The sequence below is a fragment of the Papaver somniferum genome, chromosome 6 (genome assembly GCF_003573695.1).
Source record: "Papaver somniferum cultivar HN1 chromosome 6, ASM357369v1, whole genome shotgun sequence".
In the NCBI taxonomy this organism is placed as follows: domain Eukaryota; kingdom Viridiplantae; phylum Streptophyta; class Magnoliopsida; order Ranunculales; family Papaveraceae; genus Papaver; species Papaver somniferum.
This window is the reverse complement of record NC_039363.1, coordinates 79,044,710-79,066,365: the sequence shown is the minus strand read 5'-3', so window position 1 is coordinate 79,066,365 and position 21,656 is coordinate 79,044,710. Positions and strand designations below refer to the sequence as shown.

Sequence of the window (21,656 nt, the reverse complement as noted above, 5' to 3'; positions counted from 1 at the left end):
CCTAATCGATTAAAAAATTTAACTACTCATAATTAAAAAATACTGGCAAAATAAATAAGGAATTAAAATGAAAATGAAAACAGAAGCTCACGGCAAAAGCCAGGAGCTCTCTCTCTCTGTTTCTCGTTACAAAGGAAAAATGACCGAAGAAGAAGTGCTCGTTTTTTTTTCTTTTTTTTTGTCCTCTCGAGACCTGTATTTATACCTGAAATCACCACAGCTTTTCCCTAAAATCCGTAATAGATGAAGATAAAGACGGTGGGAAAGTTTCTGCTTTATGTGGTGCTGATTCAAAGTAACAGAGTGCACCTAAGAAATGTGTACATAATTCCCAATCCATTGGATCATCCAAGTACCGCATGTGTCTTCGTATGCTCCGTTGATCTGTCCAGCTTCATTTGGCCGCGTTGCGTCAGATCATTACCATTTTCAAAACACTTCTAACATTTTCTGTTCGCATCAGAGTTTGTCGGACCGTTAACAAAGATCGAAAAGAAACTCTCTCTGTCCTTTGCTTTTGTGCTACGTACGCGCCACCCTTCTTTCATTCTCCTGATACATGAATATATGCATGACCTGTACATGGTTTGTTGGACAAAGTCTACAAGGTAGCGGACATGGAGGTGCAAGGTGATGACACCTCATTTCCAAATCCCCATTTTTTACTCAAAATAAAGATACAGGCTCCGCTCCACTCATTTTCTCCCGTTTTAGCACCATGAGACCACCTTATCTACCCTCGATGATTAACTCATTTTGGTGGTTCTCGTATTGACTCTTCTGTTAACAAAAGAGAAATGTAGTTCTCCTCCTTCACATGCATGCTTAGTGGACCATATGCAACCAATTAGGCACTCAATTAATTACACACAATGGTGCCAATAAACCTTGCCCGTAACGATTCTCTGGTTGCACCTTAAGGCCTGATAGACTGCCAATAGTAATGGATGCCCCTTAACATTTTCTGATATGCCAATAGTACATGCACGTAAAATGACCATTTTTCCCTTTAGACTTCCAAATTCTTGTTTTTCTCATAACTTCTTCATACAGACTCAGAATGACTCCGTTCTTTCGCCATTGACTTCGTCTTTTCGTCCTCTCTAAAATGATGACGAGAACTCCTAGATTTGAACTAGTTTCTCTTGGTATTTGGACCCTTTTACACTTGTAGCTAGCTTCTTTTATTGCCCAATTAAGTGCAATTTCACTTCTTTTTGGATGATTCACCTACTGAAAGACAAATACAAGAAAACAAGCGTAATATGCAATAATATGCAAGAATACGAGCAATTACTAGCATGGAATTGACACCAAATATATGTGAAATGTGCACTTATCATGTGCCTTGTATTTTCCTACGCTATGTTCCGCAAGAGAACCCTCAATGTTGGCATGACATGACGATTAATGTTCACTCTCAGCAGAGTAGCAGGAATCTCCCGAAGTGTCAGTATTAAATTCTGCATGAAAGTACTCATACAAGCTGCATCGTTCTCTGACAAAGAGATCTTCGTATCGACGCGCTTTTAAGAAGCTAGCTCGATCGAACTCTTTTAAATTCCTCAAAGGAAAATCCAGACTGTCTATATCATTCTAAAAAAAAAAAACGATCACGGCCACACAATTTGGCCGCATGATCCAACAAGTGTAGCCTACTCCTGACAGAATTAGGCATTCATCGCAGTGACCACTGGCGGGCCCACCAGTCCTCTTGTTGATCGACACCCATGTTGCTCATTCACGAGCACTTTAAACGCCGACCCAAACATGGGCGTTTGCGCTTTGTAAAAACCATACTCGAACGAGCTAAGACCGTAAAAAACGGTCTCAAAAGCTATTATACCCGTCCAACTTCGCCAGCCTAGTTGGACGGCTTAGATCTTCCCTCGAACGATCAAACAGGTACCCACGTAATCACCATCGGATCACCTCCATCTCTGGCCGGTCGAACTGCACACGACAATCCAGGAGCGCGCCAAACCGCTTTCCCAAAGTAGGGTGATTGAGCGTTCTTTTTGAATAAGCGACATTACACAAGTGCCGGAAATCAATCACGACCGTCCAACTTCGCCAGCCTGGTTGGACGGATTAGATCATCCCATGGATGATCAGGGAAGCGCTAACACACACATTGGCGGGCCCACTTTTCCTTCACCCAATCGGTTTCTCACGGCAAGGCCATGGGAGCCATGAAACGTTTGCTCGAACCATGGCAGGCATGATGCTTCTAAGGGTCGCGAAAGTCCACTAGTGTCTTAAGTCGATCACAACCATCCAACTTAGACAACCTATTTGAATGACTTAGATCGCATTTAGGACCATCAGGAAGGTGCACATGCGTTCACCGTCAGCCCAAAATGGGCCCCACTTGATCGATCTCCCAAGAGGAGGATCACGGTTTGCCAAACCGCTTGGCCAAATTCACATGTGCATGACTGATTCAAACCCCTGATTAGGGTTTACGGCAATGCACATCTGTCGTAGTTCGATCATCACCATCCATCTTCGCTAGCCTAAACGGAAGGTGTAGATATAGATTCAAGAGGTCCCGAGGATGTCAACGTGATCTCGTGGGCTTTGCGTGTGATCGGCCGGACTATGCAGACTAGGGCCTGGCGCCTCGAAACGCACGCCCAAAGGTGGTATGCCATACGACTTTTAAACCTTTGCGGCAATGTATTTCTGTCGCAAATCGATCACGACCACTCATCTTTGCCGGTCAAATTGAGTGTCCTAGATCGAATATTTGTGGGACCGAGAGGTGTAGACATGCACGCCGGAGGGCCGTATCTATGCATGCCTGGTCGGTCCCTCCAAAATTAGTGCCCATGCTTGGATTCGATCAAGCCAAAGAGGAGATGTTGCGCACCTTTAAAAAACCCTAAAATCCATCAACGACATCAAATATATGTCGTAAATCATCTCATCTGTCCAACTTTGCCAGCTTGGTCGGACGGCTTGGATTAAAGTTAGGCGATCAATGAAGCATCTCAATGATTACCGTCCGCCACTCTGCTACATGGAGTGGTCGACCAGATGGTGGCCCGCCCATGCGGCCTCCAAACGATCGCTCGAAGATGGTTGGACGTACCGCCATTTTAAGATGCTTAATCCGCGACTTGTTCAATGAAGATTTAAAACAACGATGCTCCATACATATCGATTTTTTTGAGCTGCTAGCTTAAAAGCGATGAATTATATGCATCGAGCATACACGATATTTCATGAATATCAATTCCACAAACAACTTAGTTGTTTAACCTAATAGCGTCACGTGTTATTCTTTACGTTAAGTCCCACGACTTGACCCACTTACTCGAGACATCAAACATGTCACAAACAGGGGGATGCTCACTGGGGTATTGGTATGGCGGTTTACAACGTGCGGCGTGCAACACGCCCATTAGAAGAAAGTGTTAGGAAAATACGGACGGTCAGCAGTAATGAGAGTAGTGGGTGAAAGAGTGACTGATTTTCCCTCATAGTGGAAACGTGACGATCATCACCTCCTACACAACTCCACTACTCCATTACTCAATCTCCTCAACTTCCTACGAGATCATAGTTTTGCTCTCAATGACTTGTATAAATAGGATTTCAGCCTATTTCAACAAGGACGAACAACGCAAGTGCTAACACAAGTATCCAGAAAACACCCAGAACTGATAGCTTACATTATACAAGCCAGTTCCACATTCTGATACAAGTCATAAATAGCCACACCTTCAAAATTCAATATTTTTATCTCAACACCTTCTTCGCTTCCCTCCCTAAGTTCAACCCTTCTCCTTCACTTTGTGACCGAAGCAAGTCTGGAACGATCATTTCTTGGTTTAGGCCAGAATTGTACAGATTGATCTCTCGAATCTAAAGTACTCTCGTGCAGTGCATTTGTTTAGGGTTTAGATTCGTTTATCATCAACACACCCCAAATTTACCAAAAACCGCAGAAACAGTTTTCACCCATAAACAGTGGCAAGTCAAAGTCAAGGGACTTACCGCAGGAAAACAACATGTAATGCTATTAGGCTCGTTTTGGCTGGTCGCCTAAAACTTTCCATAGGTTTGTCAGTTCGGTGGAAAACTTCAGTGGCTGAGATCGCATCTCATGAAGGAGGGTATCCGTTGATTATGGCTACCTTGTATTGGCGCCTGATAATGGCGTAGTGGCGTTTTGGTGTACGTCGATGGCACTGTAGCATGGCTGGAATGGCTTGTGCATGCCAGTGGCACGTTGATGCAAGTGGCGCCTGGCGTAGCCATGGACACTAGATTTAGGCAACTGGTCGCCTGAAACTCACCACAAGTCTGTCAGTTTGGTGGCGAGCTTGGATATCCGATATTGCATCTCATGAGGAAGGATGGTCATTGAATATGGCCGCGTCTTGTTGTATAGCGGAGTGGCGCCATTGGCGTAGCGGCATGCTATTGGCGTAGCCGTGGCATGGAGGCGTGCTAGTAGCCGTGGCATGGCGGCATGCTAGTAGCCGTGGCATAGCGGCATGCCAGTGGCATTGTGGCATGGGGTGTGCCAGTAGCCGTGGCAAAGCGGTGCGCTAGTATCCGTGGCATAACGACATGCCAGTGGCGTTGCGGCATGGCCACGCCTGTGGCGTTGTAGCACGGCCAAAGTTAGGGCTTGGTGGCATGGCCAAAGCTAGGGTATGGCGCCATGGAAAATGCTAGGGTTTGGCTCCGTGGTGTTGGACCCACATGTGGTGTGGAAACATTGTCCCTGTTTCCATATCAATCCTATTGCTCCGGAAAACATTATTTGGCTTTGGTAGCAACTTGCCCATATTAGGGTTTGGCATGTCGAAACCCTAATTGGTGCGTGTGGCATGCGGCCGCGGCATGGCGAGACTTTTGTGCGAATGGCACCATGGCTATGCCAAAGGAACTATGACAAGGCCTTAGTGTGGAAACGGCCACAGGAGTAGGGATTGCTGTGTGGTGGCTATTTATGGCAGGTTGCCACGAAGTGGCATGTTACCGCGACAAAGTGGCATGTTGGCATGTTACCGCGGTAGAGTGGCACGTTGGCATGACGATCAATATGTTGTCATGGCAGGGCGAGTTTGGCTTGCCAGTTAGTATGGTGGCGCGGCAGGGTGCGTTTGGCCTTTAATGTATGGTGGCAAGTTTAGAGCAACTTGATTGGCCACGAAAAGGAGGCCGACCAAACATAATGCGCGACTACACTTCTGGTGAGAGTATGGTGGCTTTAGAGCGACCTGATTGGTCGATTAAAAGAGGGCCGTCCATGCATGGGCGTGGATACACTTCCGAGAGTGTGGCGGCTTTAGAGCGACCCGATTGTTCGATGGTAAGTGGGGCCGGAAAGCATGGGAAAGCCACAACTTATGTGCATGTGGTGAGTTTAAAGTGACCTGATTGGTCGAGGAAAATATGGCCGGATTAGGATGGGGCGTGGTCAATGGCAAGTGGCGCCATCTGGCCTAAAGCATGGCCGCGCCTCCCTTTGCTGCTGCGGCTCCCTGTTTTTCTGTTTCTCGGCGAGGTTTTTCACCTGTTAATCCATGGCGGATTAATTACCTAGTTTTCCTAGACTTAATTTTGACAAGCAAGGTCTGGTATACTGCGTGAGGCGCGAAACCCTAACTTCTACAAGTTAGTCAGGACAATTGATTGAATTCTATCTGTTGACACAGAGTTCTTTTAAGTTCATTTCCAGATAGCAGCATGCTTTTCTGATTGAATACCTTATGCAAAGATCTTATCCTTGATATTTGGAGATTCGTGCTACTCTGCTGCGGGCGAACACAAATCTTCATGCCATATCAAGATTAAGGGTTCGGCCGGAGAACATAGCATAGAAGGAATTCAAAGGAACTTAAAAATACGCAGGCGCCGAAATTTACAGGACATCTGGGATGGTTGCTACATTCACCAGTCTGGATAAATTTCAAGTAGATATATTGAACGGCTTAATAAATATGTTGGTGGAGAGGTTAGCACTCACTGTACCATTTCCTTGTAGAGTGACGTCACATCAGATGCAAGGTTTTACGATTTTAACCCTAATCTAAAAACCACCATCAACATTAAGTCCCCTGCTTAGCACGTAACAGTGGCATTGTTGCCGGGTAAGCATAAGATGGTGACAGACAAGAGTAAAATCGAAAGGGAAAGACGTGAAGAGATTGCCGAGGAAATTCAACTAACCTTTAGCGGAAGGCATGAGGAATCCGTAATCCCTGTATTGCCGTCTCTGCGTAATTCATCTTGGCCATGTGGTATTGGCATCAGCGCTCCAGCTTTGGATATTGATCGACAGAGGTGACATTGCAACTTGGTCCATGGAACGGGCGCTGGTTTGCTAGGAAAGGTAGATTGCGCTTTTGGATTTGAGTGATGGATGAATGAGGGACGGCGCTGCTTGCTTGGCTACATCCATGGAATGGTACTGCTGGCTAGATCCGCGGAGCAGCGATGTTGGCTAGGTCCGTGAAGCGGTGGATGACACTTGGATGGCTAGATCCGCGGAGCAGCGATGTTGGCTAGGTCCGTGAAGCGGTGGATGACACTTGGATGGCTAGATCATGGAGAAGCAGAGATGGCACGACTGGCTCCTGATTCGTGGAACGGTGGATGAAGCTGCTTTGAACGGCCAAGATGGGGCTTTCTTGGCTGGTGGAGATGGCGCTGCTTTGAACGTCCAAGTGGCGCCGCTGTCGGAGAAGCATCGGTTGTCACTTTTTTTTGGTTTCTTATTTTTGTTTTTAGTTTTGTTTCATCTTTTTATTTTTCTTATTTTCTGATTTTGACATAGTTTTGAGAACTCTTGTTTCAGGTACCTATTATGGATGGAGCATATTGAAGCAATGGATACAGTTTTCAACAACCTCAACACCATGACAATTACCCACCATCTATTGGATACAATCAAAAACAATTTATTGGCTGTGATCCATATCCTAGAGAACCTTATGGTGATTTTCATATATACCAACAACAACCTTGTAGTGGGTATGTAAGTTAAGCACCAAGGTGGGATAACTATACTTCTAATTGGCTTCATTCGAGTTGTATGCAGATTATGAATGAACTGAAAGACATGCAACAAAGACTAGACAAACTTGACCGTGATAGAGAGAACGTTGCACAAACCAATTTCTGCAACACTTTTTCTTACCCGACTCGGGATCGTAGTTATGATCATTCACCCATTCAAAGGGAAGAGTCATGGGAAATAGAACCTATTATAGCCAATGGTGGTAAGCTTGTGAACGTTAGAAAACTTGCACAAAAATTATACAAGTTGGAAGATGATGGAGCCTCGGAAGAGCTTGTCGATGAAATTAGTAGGACCATCCATATGGAACTTAAACGACGTCGTGATAAAGGTTGGGAAACTGAAGGAGCTTCTTATTATGGTGAGTCTGAAAATGAAAATGAAGACGAAGATGATTGTGTTGAAAATGACCAATCTTTGGAGATATTTGATGACATTAGTGTAGTTGACTCAACTCGTGATCTTTATAATGATCAAACACCTATTCAAAAGGTACATGAGTATGATGAAACTAGTGTTTTACAGAACTTCCTTGCAATAAGGTTTGAGTCTAATGATGGTGAATGTGTTGAGAATGTGACCGTTATGATCGATATTGTGGAAGACCCAATTAAGCTTGCAAAGGATTATAATGATGATGTTGATGTCGAGACTTTGGTGAAGGTAGAAACGGACGAAGAATGGTTGCAAGGTTTGATAGAGGACCACGATATACAAGAGGTAAGTAATACACTTGAATTTTCTAAGGATGAAGAGGATACCATCATACAAGAGTTGCAAGGTTTGTATAACCCTTTTTCCTATTAATCCTTCTCCTTTACCTCTTATTGGCTTGAATGTATGTGCTTCGAGAATATTGATAAATGATTTTGTTTCTCGATATCCGCCATTAGAAACATTTGATTCTCATACTATGGATGTTTGCAAGGAAGAAACCATATAAGTTCCTGATTTTTATGTTCTTTATACACTTCCAAGTGTAGAAAAGACTAAGTGTGGGGGAAACTTCTATGGGGCGATAGCTTCACTTTTGTTTTCTTGTAGTAATATTTGTGTGAAGCGAGTATTTGCAAAACAGGTTCTATGGGAGGACCCCCAACTTTTCAGATTATTGGTGTATGGGGAATTCGTCTTGCAAGTCGGGCTGGCGACTTTAAACCAAGCGCTAAATGGGAGGCAACCCACCGGTTTTGTATCTTTATCTTTAACTTTTTATTTTTAAGCATTTTATCTTTATTTTCTTGTTTTTGCATATCATTTGCGGAATTTCCCACCTTGAATTTTACTTTGAATGACTAAATTTTATATTGAGGACAACAAAAAGTTTAAGTGTGGGGGAGCATTTATATGTTTGTATAGTTTGTTTGATGCCTTTAGTAAAAAAAAATAGAAAAATAGAAAAAGAAAAAAAAATGCTTTATAAACTCTGACATCTAGAAACTTGTGCCTTTAGGATGACACTATCGATATAAGTGGATGGAACCATCTTGGTTACAGGAGTTGAGGAACCCATTAACTAAAGGGACGAACAGAGCTCATGTGTTAGAAATAACATGATAGTTGTTACCATATCTCAGAATGTCACCATATCATGTTCTATTTTTATTTTCCATATTTATCTATTGTTTCTCTAAGTGATTTAGTGGGTCACTAGCATCGAATTGTTATTACTGCTAGGATGAAATATGGTGATTGAGTTACTACAAAAAAAAAAGAGACTAGACCAACCGGTGTGTATACAAAAAAAAAAAAAAAAAAAAACTGGCATGGTTAAATCCAACTTTAACTCTCATACAAGTAAGAAACCCGATCATGTTCTCTATCATCTCTAAGTTCAGTCACTCTTATGAGAATCTCGATGTAATCTTAGCGACATGTATACTATGTGACTCTAAACTAACCACAAGTTGGAGTCTTTTATTCACTATTGAGAGTCTCGATGTAATCTTAGCGACATGTATACTATGTGACTCTAAACTAACCACAAGTTGGAATTTTTTATTCACTAATTTACACAAAAGTTGAAATTGTTTCAAAATTTACAATGCAAATGCTTAACCACTCCCACACACTTAAACTTTACATTGTCCTCAATGTAAATTGAGTCATCCAAAGTAAGTCAAGGTGGGAAATCCTATATGATAATGTGATAAGAAATCAGAAAAAGTAAATGCAAGACAAGAAAAAAAAAAACTAAAAAAAAGACAAGAAAATAAAAAGAAGACAAGAAATACTCATCCTATGGGTTGTCTCCCATTTAGCACTTGGTTTAAAGTCGTCAACCCAACTATCTCCTTGCTTGCTCAGCCTCCTCCAGAGGGAGTGCATCCACAAAATTAACTCCTTCCACAACTTCGGAAGTGAAGTTCTCATAATATGGTTTCAATCGGTGCCCATTCACTTTAAGTTCCTTGCCTGTAGCTATGCTACGAATTTCTACTGCACCATGAGAAAACACATTAGTAACAATAAAAGGTATGATCCATCGTGACCTTAATTTACCCGGAAATAAGTGCAAGCGAGAATTAAACAAAAACACTTTTTTTCCAACACAAAATTGTTTTCTAGAAATCATAGTATCATGAAATGCCTTCGTTTTCTCCTTGTAAATGCGTGAACTTTCAAATACATCATTGCGAAGCTCTTTTAGCTCTTGGAGTTGTAACTTTCTTTACTTTCCAGCACCATCCATCTCCATATTGCATTGCTTAATAGCCCAAAACGCCTTATACTCAATTTCAACGGGTAAGTGACAAGGTTTACCATACACAATCCTAAAGGGAGACATCCCGATAGGTGTCTTGAATGCGGTTCTATAAGACCGCAAAACATCATTAAGTCTCATGCTCCAATCCTTCCTTGTTGGATTTACCGTCTTCTCTAGAATGGATTTCACCAATCGGTTAGAAACCTCGGATTGTCCATTTGTTTGGGGATGAAAAGGTGTTGCAATCTTGTGCGACACATTGTACTTCTTCAACAAGCTTTGTGAGAGCCTGTTTTTGAAGTGTGAAACCCCGTTGCTAATTATGGATCTTGGAATTCCAAACCTTGCAAAAATATTAGTTTGCAAAAAATCTGAAACCACTTTAGAATCATTAGTTGGGGTAGCCTTAGCTTCCACCCATTTCGAGACATAATCAATAGCAAGTAAGATAAAATAATTCTCATGGGAGTTGACAAAAGGACCCAGAAAATCAATACCCCATACATCAAAAACTTCAATAAATTGAATAAAAGTTTGTGGCATTTGATTTCGGGCACCTAGATTGCATGTTCCTTGGCACCTATAACAAGTTGTACAAAATGTATATGCATCTTTAAACAAGGTTGGCCAAAAGAAACAACTTTCAAGTACCTTGTAAGCAGTTCTCTTACTCCCAAAATGTCCTCCGCAAGCATAGGAGTGACAAAAAGACAAGATAGAATTAAATTCAGATTCAGGAACGCACCTTCGTAATACTTGGTCACTACCTTGTTTCCATAAGTATGGATCATACCATATGTGTTGGTTCCTAACATCTTAAGTTTGTCCCTCTCAGCACGAGACAAGTTCTTTGGGGTTTGTTTAGACACCAAATAATTTTCAATATCGGCATACCATGGTTCTCCAAAGGCAATTGAGAATAGTTGCTCATCCGGGAAACTTTCACGCAATGGGATAGCTTCCTTGTCAACAACAAGATGGATCAAGTGATACGCAACGGTGTTCTCAATTCCTTTGTTGTCCTTGATTTCAATATCGAACTCTTGCAAGAGTAAAATCCATCGTATGAGCCTCGGTTTCGCCTCTTTTTTCATTAGCAAGTACCGCTGCATGATCAGAAAAGACAACAACTTTTGTACCAATTAGATAAGAGTGAAACTTTTCCAAAGCAAAAACAATGGCTAACAACTCTTTTTCAGTGGTTGTTTAGTTTTCTTGGGCCTCATTTAACGTTCTAGAAGCATAATAAATAGCATGAGGTATCTTCCCCACACGTTGCCCAAGCACTGCACCAACCACATAGTCACTTGCATCATACATGAGCTCAAAAGGCTTACTCCAATCCAGTGGTTTAATGATAGGTGCTGAGATCAAAAGTTCTTTCAAACGATTGAATGCCACCATACACTTTTCATCAAAGTTAAAAACCACATCCTTTTGCAATAACTTGCAAAGTGGTGATGCTATCTTGGAAAATTCTTTGATGAATCTACAATAAAAACCTGCGTGACCAAGAAAAGAACGTATCTCCCTCAGTGTAGTGGGAGGGGTTAGAGCACGAATAAGGTTTATCTTAGATTTATCAACTTCCAAGCCTTTTGAAGATATTATATGGCCTAAAACTATGCCATGAGTTACCATAAAACGACACTTCTCCCAATTTAGCACAAGGTTTGTTTCAACACATCGTTCAAGGATTAAAGACAAGTTGTTCAAGCAAAGGTCAAATGAATCACCAAAGATACTAAAGTCGTCCATGAACACTTCAATTATGTTTTCAATATATTCTGAAAAAATACTTACCATACACCTTTGAAAGGTAGCTGGAGCATTGCACAAGCCAAAAGGCATCCTTCTATAAGCAAAAGTACCGAAAGAAAAAGTGAAAGTAGTTTTCTCTTGATCCTCCGGCGCTACCACAATCTGATTGTAACCTGAATATCCATCAAGGAAACAATAGTAAGAGTTTCCAGCTAAACGTTCAAGCATTTGATCAATAAAGGGTAAAGGAAAGTGATCCTTCCTAGTGGTTGCATTCAATTTTCTATAATCAATACAAACCCTCCAACCGGTTTGCACACGAGTTTGGACAAGTTCGTTCTTATCATTCTCCACCACCGTCACACCTGATTTCTTTGTTACTACTTTTACCGGGCTCACCTACTTGCTATCGGATATGGGGCAGATAACACCCACTTCCAAAAGCTTGAGTATCTCCTTTTTCACAACTTCCATCATTGGGGGATTCAAACGACGTTGAGCTTCCCTTGTAGGCTTTGCATCGTCCTCCAAACGGATCTTGTGCATACAAACGGCAGGGCTTATACCCTTGATATCGGCAATTGTCCATCATATGGACGTTTGTACTTCCTTAGAACTCGTAGAAGTTTTTGCTACTGTAATTCACTAAGCTCGTTAGAAACAATCACAGGTAACCCTTCCTTGTCACCAAGTACAATTACTTTAAGTGACTTGGAAGAGGTTTCAATTCCAACTTTGGAGATTTAATAATAGAAGGTACAAGCTTTTCATTACTGCATGGTAAAGAAATAAAAGAGATATGATGAGTTTCCAAGCATCCTTGTAGTGAGTTAATATCACCAAGGGATTCTTTGACTTCATTACCACACTCTACACCATTATCCATGGATGTAGTTAAAACGGTTTCCAAAACATCATCACCATTCAATTCGAACACTTGTTGTGCTAAAGTACCCATAACATCAATGGAGATACAAGAGTGGACACCACTAGGGTATCTCATCGTCTCGAAGATGTTGAAACGTATTGTTTCTCCATCAAACTCCATAGTTAGCGTTCCCTTGTCTACATCAATAACAATTTTCGCCGTTTTCATGAAGGGACGCCCAAGTAGCAATGGAAGAGATGAGTCCGGTGAAGCTTCATTCATCTTTAACACGCAAAAGTCATCTGGAAACACAAGTTGATTAACCTTCACAAGAACATCTTCCACAATACCCATTGGGTAAACATTAGTGCGATCGGATAATTGTAACACAATATTGGCCTTTTTCAAAGGACCTAGATCAAGTGGATTATACATAGATGCGGTCATAACATTAACGGATGCACCTAAATACAACATTGCTTTATTAAAAGTAGTGTTACCAATTGTGACGGGAATGTCAAAGCTACCGGGATCCTTGCATTTCAGTGGAAGTTTGTGTTGTAAGATTGACGAAGCATTCTCCCCCGCACTTAGCACTTCATTGCCTTTGAGCCTTTTCTTATTGGTACACAAGTCCTTCAACACCTTTGCATACTTTGGCATTTTCTTTATAACATCTATGAGCGGTATGTTCACATGAATCTTCCTGAGAACGTCTAAAATCTCCTTTTCTAGTTCCTCCATCTTGGACTTTGCAAATCTGCGAGGGAGACGTAAAGGAGGAACATAAGCAGGAATAAGAGTTTTAGAGTTAGGAATAGGTACTTCGGGAGTTTGGGAACTTCATCCCTCTTTTCCTCCAAAACCGGCTCCATTGGAGCTTCTTCTTTACCCACAACTTCGGGTTGCACAAGTTGTGTACCACTTCTCAATGTAATAGCATTGACACCCTCTTTTGGGTTAATAGGTTGAGAAGGGAGTTTCCCACTATTTTGTGCTTTCAATTGGTTCAATCAATAGCCATAGAACCCATTTGTGTCTGCAACTCCTTGATAGCAATCTTAGTCTCTTGTTGGCTTTCTTGAAATATAGTACCAATGCCCTTCATCATTGCTTGAAGCTTTGCATCGATATCGGAACCTTGACTTTGTAGTTGTTGTTGCGGTTGCTGAAATTGTTATTGTTGTGGTTGGAACCCGCTTGGACGGTTGAAAGTAGGTTGTTGAACTGCACCTTGCTTGTTGGCATAGATGAAATTGGGGTGATCTCTCCATCCCGGATTGTAAGTGTTGGAGTAGGGATCATACCGTCTTTGCTGATTTGGAAAGATTGCACTAGCTTGATCCAACTCTTCATCTTATGAAGGTACAACAAATGAAGCTATCTTTTGCATCATTCTCTCCATATTATCCATCCTTTGATCACGGTGTGATGATGAATCAGTAACTTCATGCACTCGCTTAGCCATTGATTCACCTCTTGTGTAGAATTGTTGCAAATTCGTAGCCATGCTTTCAATCAACTATGTAGCTTGGGCCACCGTATTGTTTACTAGTGCTCCACCACCCGCAGCGTCTAGAAGATACCGATCACTTGATTGGAGACCTTCGTAGAAGTATTGTAGTATCATCACGTCACTAAATTGGTGGTGAAGGAAGCTTGCCACCAATCTCTTGTATCGTTCCCAACATTCATACAATTACTCCCCATATCTTTGTTGTATACCACAGATCTCCTTACGAATTTGGGTAGCTTTTGAAGCAGGAAAATATCTCTCTAAAAAGAGCTTCTTCAACCCGTTCCACGTTGTAACACTCCCGAAAGGCAAGTAATACAACCACTCCTTAGCATTGTCCGCCAAAGAGAATGGAAAAGCTTTTAACATCGCTCCATCCGCATTAGTCTCCGATGGAAGCATAACCATGATAACGTTGTGGAAATCCATGAGATGCTTGTTTGGATCCTCATTTACCATGCCATGAAACTTCGGCAACTCTCTAATCAACCCCGGCTTGATCTCGAAGGTTGAGTTTGTTTGAATACACCACCGTTGTGCATCAAGCCTATGAGAATCCAAGTCCTTGAGTGTACGATTTGCATCACACATTGTTTCTTCTTCTTCAACTAGTGGTTCTTCTACGAATGGAACCTCTTGTTCTTCTTCTTCTTGACTAAGAGCTTCGTTTTCTACTTCCAAGTCTTGTTCTTCCATTGTGTCTTGCCTTGGTTGGATTATTGTGCCTCTTCGAGTAGCTATCCCGCACCTTGTAGTTCAAATATTTAGAAGCCAGGGATCAGGTACCTGAAAACAATTCTCACAAACAAATGAGAAACAAGACAAGTAGCGAAAAACAAAGATAAAAGCAGAAATAGTAAAAATAAGAAACTAAAACTAATTAACAAGCTGTATGCCTCCCCGGCAGCGGCGCCAAAATTTGGTCGTTGTCGTATGCGTCGAAGTAATTTCACTTTCTCACTCAACTAAAATAAATGAAGTATGTGGTAAGAAATAGTTCGTTCCCATGGAGAGGCTTTTGTTGTTATAAAATTTCAGTTTCTTAGTAACCAAGGGGGGGATTTTTGTTTATCAATGCAATAAAAATAAATTGAAAGCAGTAAAATATGAAAATAATCAATAAGAGAAAGATATTGTTCACGGGATAGTATCATTCACAAACATGTATTTTCATCAATGACTAGAATTGATATTTTAATCTCTCATGTATTAAAAGTCCTAGGATACCTTAATCGCAAGTATATCCCGCTAATTCCCTGATTTCATCACAACCACATTAAAAGATGCATATGTGAATTCTACCTAGAAAGCAACCTAAAATGTAAAAGCACAATTAATTTTAACTCCCTAAGAGCAATAAGTTTTATGGAATAATACTAATCAAAGCAACCGAACGTTTAAAAGCACTAATTCGATTTAACCAAGGTTATGATTCATATGTGACTAGTAGGATATATCACTATAAGCACTACTCACATTTATGCTACTTGTAATTAGGATTTTATCACTTTTTCGTATAATAAAACCTAATCTAGCAATAGATATGAAGACCAATCTAATTGATTCCGTACTCAATCAAACTAGCACTCAAATCATGCAACAAAATTAACAATGAATCATAAACATTAAAGTTGAGACAAAACTAATCCATTGATTTAAATATTATGCTTGAGAAATCAACTTTTATCCCATAACCAATAATTGTGTTTAGTTACTCATAATAATGGAGTTCATCATAATCATTTTCATAAAATAATGAAATGAAAAATAAACGAAAAGCAAACCCTGGTAGAATCGCCGCTCTCCTCCAAAACTCCAAGTAGTAATACGTGATCCTCAAAAGAAGTAGAAATTTTCTCCTTTTGTAACTCTTCTTGTTTCCAAAATTAGGTCATAATCTCCAAAGTCCAACACCAAGAAGTCCACCAAGCCCATGTGATAAATGTGTGAAAGTAGCCCAATAAGGAGTCAACTGAGTCAAGTGGGTCAGAGAGTCAGACCATGAGTCAGAATCAGCTGAGCTAAGTTGCCAAGCCATTAGTCTTGCACAAGCCAAAGCTTGTGTTGCTCCACAGTTATGCATTACTCCTTCAGATCCTCCTCATCCTTGTAACTCTGCATCTCACTGCAACATCTGAAGCAACAACCATTCAGTCACCCTCTCCAGCTACACCTTTCCATTTTATCATCTGCAACAGGATTCTCTTCATCTCAGTCATTCATGGTTCGAGCCATAACTATATAGACACAGCAAACATCTTCAGCCTCAGTTCAATTGCAACTGCAGAGAGCCTAGCATTCATCTAATCCTGTAATTCACTTCAAATCCCATCCAGAAATCATACATACTGTGTACCAGTACAACCGCCACCTGCAATTTCATCTCTGTAGCAGCTGCACCACCCTACCAAGTCACCACCAATGCCTCAGTGCTATTTTCTTGTTCATTACAGCACCAATTTTTGCAACTGCAATTCCTCCATTTAGCTAACAGCTGCATCAACTAGTTCTCCTGCAACATTTCTTTGCCTCCAACAGTCTTCTGCTAATCTCAACCCATTCAGCTTTGCCTTCGCTTACAACTGTAGCTGCAACTCTCAGTCATGTCTCTCCAGTTCAGCTACACTGCCTCCAGAGCTCAAGTCCCGGTTGCATAAAAAATACCCATTGCCATTTCAGTTCAGCCACAATCATCATTTCCATCTGCAGCTCACTTTCTATTGCTCTTCTCGACCATCGCAACTCAGTTAACCAACCATTGCAGCACAATCTCTATTCATTATTGAACCTCATACCATTCAGTTTTCTGCCAGTTCAACAGCAACACAAAATAATCTTCAAATCCACCTGCAACGACACTATCTCAGTTTAACTTGCTCTCCCAGCTACAGCAGTATCAATAGCACCTCTATCCATTATCTCCTAAAGTTGTAACTCCTCATCAGAATCTCCATCTGAGTTGCAACTGCACTTATTCATTCAACCTGCACCTAAACATACATGTACGTAACATTTATTCATTCATCATTCAGTTCCGCTGCAACACAAACACTAAACTGCCACTGCAAAAACCCATTGTCTCTTAAGTTCTTCCCATTCAACGAACGCCAACTGTATAGCTGCTTCCACCATCTTAGCTCCATTCTCTGCAAAACCTCATCAGCTCAAACCCCATTCAAACTCAGTACAATCTTCTCTTCTTTCCACAGTTTTTCTTCTCCCTAACTTCAACTCAGCTGCAATTCTCAAGCTATTAGCTACTGTAACTCATCAACACCTGCATCTTCATATAACATCTCAGGCTCTCTGTGCATTCACCACCGGTTACAATCCCTTGTAAACTCAGCTATTATGCTTGCAGTCACCAACACTTGCTCTTCCTGCAACTTCTTGTCAACATCACAAAAAACCCCAATTTCCAGCTTCAGATCCTCTCCATTCTGTATCTCGAACTTGAGTATAAACCCAAGTTTTCATTTTCAGTTCAGGGAAGAACTCAACAATCAGCATCTTCATCTTCTCAGCAACTCCACTTCATATGAATCGTCATCAGAGCAACAAATTCATCTCCAATTAAGCTATCAGCAGAAACCCATCTCAGTTCCTTGCTCCATTTCTTCAAATCTAGCACAGAACCGAATCTCCACACAAGCCCTAGCTTCTCTGATTTATTGTTCTTCTTCGTGTTTATCTCGGCCATTTCTAGCAATTAAATTACCACCTGCAACAACTGAATCTCCCCATCGATCTCTTCTGTGAATTTCTCGATCTCTCCATCTCTGTCTCAATTTCATCTCCTTTTTAGTCTCAGCAAATCCTCATTTCTACAGCAACACAGTCATCTTGATCCTCTCGATTTCTCTGAATTTCTCTTGATCTGTTTCTCGGCATTAAACTGCCGCCATCAGCTTCAGGCAAAGAGAAGAACTGAATGAGTGCTTCTCTGAATTTTAGGTCTTGTGTAGGAAAGTGCAAGTTTACTTGATACAGCCACCCAGACGAAATAGATAAGGGCCAACCAATATCTTTAGGAACCCACTCTTTGCTTCACTAGACCAGGCTGCAGTGTTTGTCCCCCATCTTCGTCTTGGCTCCGTTCCGCTCCTCGTAGAAAATTGCACATGGAATGATGCTTTCGCCTTTGTAGACAACGTTGGTTGTGACTCCAAGTATAGCTCCTTTGTGAATTGATCTTTTTGCCACTTTCGCTCCAAATGAATGATTTCTCCTTCTTTTGCTCCCGATGACTCCATTGCACCTAATAAACTCAAAATCACACGTAAGATACATGATTCACAAGAAAAATAGCAAAGAAATCATAAACTATAGATATAAATGAAGGTGTTTATGACACCTATCACCAAGATGGCGCTAGCTAGGTCATGGAATGGTGGAAACTGGCTTCATTCCATGGAATGGTGGAAACTGGCTTCAGTCCATGGAATGGTGAAAATATGGCACTGGAACTTTAGCTACCAAACAGTGATGATAGCGCTGGAACTTTGGCTACCAAACAGTGATGATGGCACTGGAACTTTGGCTACCAAGCGGTGATGATAGCGCTGGAACTTTGGCTTCAAATGATGATGGTGGTGCTGATGGATTCAGTTCGTGGAACAATGGAAATTGCACTTATAAGTCTTGCTGGATGGATCACGGAATTATGGAGCGTTGGCGCTAACTTAACCATAGAGTGCCAGAGCCATGGAGAGTTAGCTTGACCACGGAGTGTTGGAGCCATGGATAATTGGCTTGACCACGAAGTGCTGGAGCCGTGGAGCGTTGCAGGTTGAGTGACTGGTGTTCCTCGTTGTGGCGCGCTGCTAGTTCGGTCATGGAGCAGAGGTATTGGCACACTACTTGTTCGGTTATGCAGTGATGAGTGCCAAATATTGTATATATTTGCACCTTTTTATTGGCATTTAACTCATCATTTGTGCACTAACGCTCCATTTTATCCCATATTCTGTGTTTTCGTTGTTTTCACGAATAAATACTTTTCTCAATTAATTTTGCATTTTTAGGTACTAAATAAAGCCTGGTTAACTCACGGAGCGAAAAGAGCAAAGAAACGGCAAAGACTCCCGCAGAAAGGCAGCGAAGAATGATGTTTGCAAGAGCCGGATCAATTAGAAATGGGCTTGAAGAGGAAGAATTGTTCTTAAAGAAGATATGGGCTTGGCATACCCAAGTCCCAAATCCATTCCCAATACCCAAAACCGCTTCCATTTTCAGCCCTCAGATTGGATCCATCACTTCATCCCACGGTCGCTTCATCATCGTGCATCAAACTCTGAAGCTCCTGTCAAACATCATAGTACCTAACTCCAATCTAAGCCGTTAGTTTTGTTATATCACACATCCAACGGCCGTTCAGAGCCTTCTTCTATCTTGCCGTTAGATTCAATCTGAAGTTGATGATCCAACGCCTTCCACTCGTTGTTCATCAAACTCCGCTGCACCTGACCAACACCGTATCATCAAATATCCCATCACCTACACCAGTCGAGCCAAACATTCGTTTTCACCCAAAAACACTTCTTCCCCCGACAATTGCAGAGCCCTGCAATTTCTCCTTCTCGAACTCCTGTACCTCTTCACCATCTCGAGCCTCTCCAACCACACAACCCCTCTACCCTTCCCCCATAAACATCACTCATCACTCTACTTATCTCACCTCTATCTCATTCACCCTATGATATAAATCTAAGAGAACTAGGGTTTGAGTACGAGTAGCAGATGGCTTTCAGACACGATGGAGACGAGTAGCAGAGCAATTGGGAGCATGGGTTGTCGACAAAAGGCAGAGGAGACAACATTCAGAGCTGTGGTGAAATTGTTTGACCTAAATTTCCAAAACCCTAATTCTGAAATTAGGGATTTTTTGAGATAAATTGTAAACTATAAATTGATGCTATGGGTGTTGTAGAAAGTATGCCTGGGATAGCCAGAGCTTCACCCAAGAGGACTGGACTATCCAGTGCCTCAACTGTGTTATTTTCAATTGTTTTGCACTGTCAATTATGTTCATGATGTTTTAATTCCATCTGCTAGGGTTTAGATGAAGATCTAGTTTGTTACTTATTATTCATGCTAATGGCATTAATCTTGTTGTGCTTAAATGTTTAGATTGAAACTCAGTCATAGGGCTTCAACACTAGCCTTTCACATTGGATGTCAGGCATCCATTGTAGTTAGAATCATCTAGTGTTGCTGAACTGCAACTCATGCTTAATTTTATATATTGTTCTTTTGATTAATTGTGCTTTAACTAGACAGTTAATGCTTAGGAGGAGTACCTTAGTTGTGATAGGAGATTTCATATCAAAATGACCCTTTCTATATAGAGGATTGACATCCCTCTTGCTAGTGGTTATAGAAAAACAAAGTTACTGTCAGTGATGAATAATCAGTGTGAGTTAGAGGTGGATTCAAAGACCTTGGTATTTTGTTTACATTTGTTTCCAAATTCTTGCTTCACTGTTTGCTTCTAAATTCTATGTTTCACTGCCTTTGGCTCATTGCCATTGTAACTGTCATTTGCCACTGTCACTCTTTGCTTCATTAGTTCACTGCTCAGAGAATTAGCTTAGGAAACTTCAACTCACACCCTAGTCCCTGTGGATTCGACCCGTATTTGCACAAGCTACAACCGACACCGTGCACTTGCGGTATAACCATGTAGGCTTCCCTTATACTCTTCTTTCATACATCTTTCCTAGCCTACCAAGTTTTTGGCGCCGCTGCCGGGGACTTGGTGTCGTGTAGTTGGAGTTTTTGCATTTAGTGTAATCATCTTAGTGTAAGCATTTTGCATTTAGTGTATTCCTTTCATATTACTTTTTTTCTGCTGTTCAGTGCTCCCAGCTTGGTCTGTGCTTATCTCTTTTTCTTTGCTTTTCTTCCTTGCTGTCTGCTGCTGTTGCTGCCAAGGCAAGTGCTGGTGGAGCTGCTGCTGTGCCTGAGAGCCTCTTGCTGCTAAGGCTGCTCCTGAGTTGCTGCTGAACTGCCCCTCCTGAGACCTGCTAGCCTGACCTGTTGCTAAGTTGCTGGGCTGCTGCCAAGGCTGCTGCCAAAGCCCAACTGGGCTGCTGAAGTTGTTGTTGCTGTGAACCAAGCCCAACTGGGCTGTGCAACTAAGAAAGCCCAACTGGGTTGCGCCAAAAGGGGTAAGCCTAAACCCATTAAGTGAACCCAAATTGTGGGCTTCCAATTTCTATTGGGTTTGTAATTTGATTGAACTGTGGGCTTGTTTTCAATTTTTTGGGTTTATTGTTTAAGAATTCTGTAGGCTTGTGTAAACTGTGACTCTTGAACTGTGGGCTTAGCCCAACACAAAGTTTGTAAAACAATGTTGTTTTAAAAACTGAAACTGTTATAACTGTGGGCCTAACCCAACTCAAATTTGAAAAACAAATTCCAAGCCCAAGTGGGCCTTATTTTAGGCAAAATTTTCAAAAGCGCCACAATCAAAAACACCCATTTGGGCCTAGTCTTTTGGCTAGTCTGTGAGCCCAAATAGAAACCAAAGTTTCTCAAGCCCATCAAAAACCAAATTTCTTTTTCCCTAAAAAACCAAGGTTTCTTTTTAATCCCAACAAAACCAAATGTCTCCCATTAAAACCAAATTTTTCCCAAAAATCCAAACCCATTAAAAACCAAAAAGTGGGCTTTGTAATATTTTTACTTAGCTTTTGAGCCCAATCATGTCTAGATTTTTGTCTACAATTGGGGATTACAACAAATCCCTTAGAGAACTTGCTTA

The 21,656-nt window shown here is 41.4% G+C and overlaps 1 protein-coding gene across 1 annotated transcript; it reads right to left on the bottom strand.

Annotated features, from left to right (window-relative positions):
- Nucleotides 1–11,917: 11,917 nt before the first annotated feature.
- LOC113288087 lies at nucleotides 11,918–14,324 on the bottom strand. The gene is made up of 2 exons (XM_026537031.1): nucleotides 12,876–14,324; nucleotides 11,918–12,677 (listed from the first exon to the last, which is right to left on the bottom strand). Exons 1-2 carry the CDS (start codon nucleotides 13,117–13,119, stop codon nucleotides 12,205–12,207), a joined length of 717 nt encoding a protein of 238 aa, XP_026392816.1. The 5' UTR covers nucleotides 13,120–14,324; the 3' UTR covers nucleotides 11,918–12,204.
- Nucleotides 14,325–21,656: the final 7,332 nt, after the last annotated feature.